General features: G+C 39.3%; 1 protein-coding gene across 1 annotated transcript; it reads left to right on the plus strand.

The window, feature by feature from the left end:
• On the plus strand, positions 1-2,377 carry LOC117929757 (secoisolariciresinol dehydrogenase-like). The gene is made up of 3 exons (XM_034850153.1): positions 1-290; positions 381-455; positions 1,414-2,377. The coding sequence occupies exons 1-3, from the start codon at positions 268-270 to the stop codon at positions 2,216-2,218; spliced, it is 903 nt and encodes a 300-aa protein (XP_034706044.1). The 5' UTR covers positions 1-267; the 3' UTR covers positions 2,219-2,377.
• The last annotated feature ends 822 nt before the right edge of the window (positions 2,378-3,199 follow it).

Raw genomic sequence — 3,199 nt, forward strand, 5'->3', positions numbered from 1 at the left:
TATACCAAATTCCGTGGAAAAGAAAGGGAAAAAAAAGGGGGAAAAAAAGGGGTTGAGTTGTGATCATTAAATAGGACAGGTCCTTGGTGGTGCGAGTCTTCTTCAAGTCGGCTCTCTCTGCATGGAAATGTGTGTCCAGTACAGCTGCGAAGACGTTATTCATCTCCGTCTTTAAGTTCTCTCCCTTTCGTTTCGCTGTTTAAGGTTTAAGCTCTTCCAACGGCCTGAGATCCGCCGGAGTGTCTCTCTCGCTCGCTGCCCGCCGACATGGTGCTCAGATCGTTATCCAGGTCTGCACACAACAGTTTCTCTCTTTCTACTTGTCCGCTTTCCTTCACTCCCTCTAGGTTTTGAAGTCGATTATTTGTCTGATTCTTCAGAGAAGTCAAGTGGATTTGCGGTGATTTGCTCCGAAATAGCGTGAGATTTGCTTCGACGACGAGCAGCGGTGGAAGGTGAGAGCTCATGATCGACTTTTTATTCATATTATTTTACCTGCTGTTAACCCCGTAATGGTGTTTCTTGCTCTGAAACAAACCAACCGCTTGGATGCAGCAGCAAAGGTAGGGGTGTTACAGTAATATAAATGTTTCTCGTTTCTCAGTCTGGTGAGGCTGGTTACCACCCCCCTCAGCAAATTTTTAGAGGAAGGTTTATTTATTTTTTTTTTTTAATAAAAAAAAGAAAAAAGAAAAAAGAAAAGACAAATGTTCAGAAGTTCCCTTAATTGGGTAGTCCTTTTCCTACCTCCAAGTGTGACAAGTTGTCAGAATGTGTAACATGGTCATAGCCTATATCTAGGAAAGTTCCCTTAATTCGTTGTGAGTGGTCCCTTTTCTATCATCAAACGTGACAAGTAATTAATCAAACGGTTAACATTTTTACAAGTAATTAATCAAATGTGCAAGAACTTGTAAATTAAAAGTCAACCACATACACCATCCACTTCCAGGTTTTGGACCCCAGATTTTCATTTTTCTTCTATAAATAATGAATAATAAATTTATAATATATAGTTTGAGACGTGATTACTTTTCCACTGCTGCTTGAAATGCGCCAGATTTCAGGGCTGTGTCCAACTTTCTTAGCATGAAACAGGTCATCAACGTCGGTCACTATTGATTATGCCTGCCCTTCTGTCTTTGACATTTGGTTATCAGTCACATTGTCTTGGGGTGGATCCGGAGAAATGGTCCACACAATTATCCACCAAAAATAATTCATCCGATTGATGGTTTTGATGGGTCGACAGTTAGCATTATTATCCTTATTCTCATCATGAATCATGAAAATTCGTTTCTTCGTCATGTTCCTTAGCTAGCTTTTGTCTAGAGAAGACGACCAGTTTTGTCTTATATCCCATATTTTCGGATGGAAGGCGATTGATTGAAAATCTGTTTGGTCTCAACCCAGGCTACAAGGCAAAGTAGCTTTGATAACAGGAGGAGCAAGTGGGCTTGGAAGGGCTGCAGCCTCTGAGTTCATCCAACATGGAGCCCAAGTCATTATTGCTGACGTTGATTCACAGCAAGGCCCACAAGTCGCCAAGTTTCTGGGCCCGGAGGCCCAGTTTGTCTGCTGCGATGTTTCGGTTGAGGCCCAAGTAGCAGAAGCAGTAGACACTGCCATGGCTAGCCATGGAAAACTGGACATAATGTTCAATAACGCTGGAATAGCTGGCAAGGCGATCCCACCGGGCATTGCTGATCTAGACCTAGCGGAGTTTGATCGGGTCATGGGTGTCAACGTTCGGGGTGCCATTGCGGGGATTAAGCATGCCGCCCGGGTTATGATCCCAGTGGGCTCAGGTTCCATTCTATGCACAGCTAGCATTAGTGGGCTAATGGGTGGGCTTGGCCCACATCCGTATTCCATATCCAAATTTGCTATTCCCGGAATTGTGAAGGCCACATCATATGAGTTATGCCAGTATGGGGTTAGGATCAATTGTATATCACCATCTCCTATTCCCACACCGCAGGTGGTGAGCCAATTATCGATGTTCTACCCGGGTGCGACACAAGAACAGATAGCGAAAATGGTGAATGGGTTGGGGGAGCTGAAGGGGACGAAGTGTGAAGAAAGTGACATAGCTCATGCAGCCTTGTATTTGGCATCTGATGAAGCAAAATATGTAACAGGACATAACCTGGTGGTGGATGGAGGATTCACATGCTTTAAAACTCTTGGGTTTCCTTCTCCTGATCAGGTTGTGTAGTGTCATGATCTTCTTTCTTCACGTTTCTCTTTTTTCCGCATATGGTTGATCATTGTTTTGCCTACCTTTTTTGTAACTTTGAAGGAACAGATTTGTGTTGAAAATTTGGAATTTGTCTGATAAACACAGCAAGAAATAAATACAAAATAGCATTACTATCAAGTCAATAATACAAGGCACGCCTTGGCTAACTGCAACATGTCAACTCCGGCTATTTTGGTTGTAGAGAAATCTGAAACCGTCCTCTTTTTGGTTGCAGAGAAAACAAGTACATCGTGAAAAATTGGCCGCTTCTCCAATAGGTCTCTCCCTTCATCCAATGACAATAAATCCTCTTGATGCAAATCCAAGGGTTAGAAATGTTTTTCAATGTTCAATTAATCATTCAATGGCTCGATTTGAATTTAGATACAATCCAACGGTTCAAAATATTATACAGCATTCTTCGACCTTCCAACTGCCATTTTGGGTCAAATGTTTTCTATGAATTCCTCATTTTCATCTATTTCAATCCACAATTCATGGAAAGGATCTCAAAAATTCATAAATTTGGGAGTTGTGGTTAATGTCACCAATTATAAGATACATATATTTTTTTTTACAATAAATTAAATAACTTTAATTTGTGTGTTATCACTTGTTTTCTCTCTCTCTCTCTCTCTTTTTTAATTTGAAGTTTTTTTTAACATTTTTATGAGTTTTCCATGAATTTTCATTTTATTGATATATTTTTCTTCAAATTACCCTCTAATATTTTAAATATTTTTTTGAAATTCTTATAAAATCGAATTATGGATATATTGTATCCTTTGAGCATGTGAAAAAAAAAAGTCAAAATCTTTTCGGACTTATCAATGCCAAAATGGAGAGGCTTTGTTACAATACTTTATTCAATTAGAGTTAAAAGTTAAAGTCAAAACTCATGATTTTTTTTTTTTTTAAAATAATAATATTGAGAAAATTTTATTAGATTTGAAAAAA

The sequence above is a fragment of the Vitis riparia genome, chromosome 14 (assembly GCF_004353265.1).
Source record: "Vitis riparia cultivar Riparia Gloire de Montpellier isolate 1030 chromosome 14, EGFV_Vit.rip_1.0, whole genome shotgun sequence".
Lineage (NCBI taxonomy): Eukaryota > Viridiplantae > Streptophyta > Magnoliopsida > Vitales > Vitaceae > Vitis > Vitis riparia.

Excerpts from the sequence above, each read along its gene's own strand:
- LOC117929757 (XM_034850153.1), top strand. The coding sequence starts at position 268 with ATGGTGCTCAGATCGTTATCCAG. Across the intron at positions 291-380 it reads GTGCTCAGATCGTTATCCAG|AGAAGTCAAGTGGATTTGCG; the intron begins GTCTGCACACAA and ends CTGATTCTTCAG. Across the intron at positions 456-1,413 it reads ACGACGAGCAGCGGTGGAAG|GCTACAAGGCAAAGTAGCTT; the intron begins GTGAGAGCTCAT and ends GTCTCAACCCAG.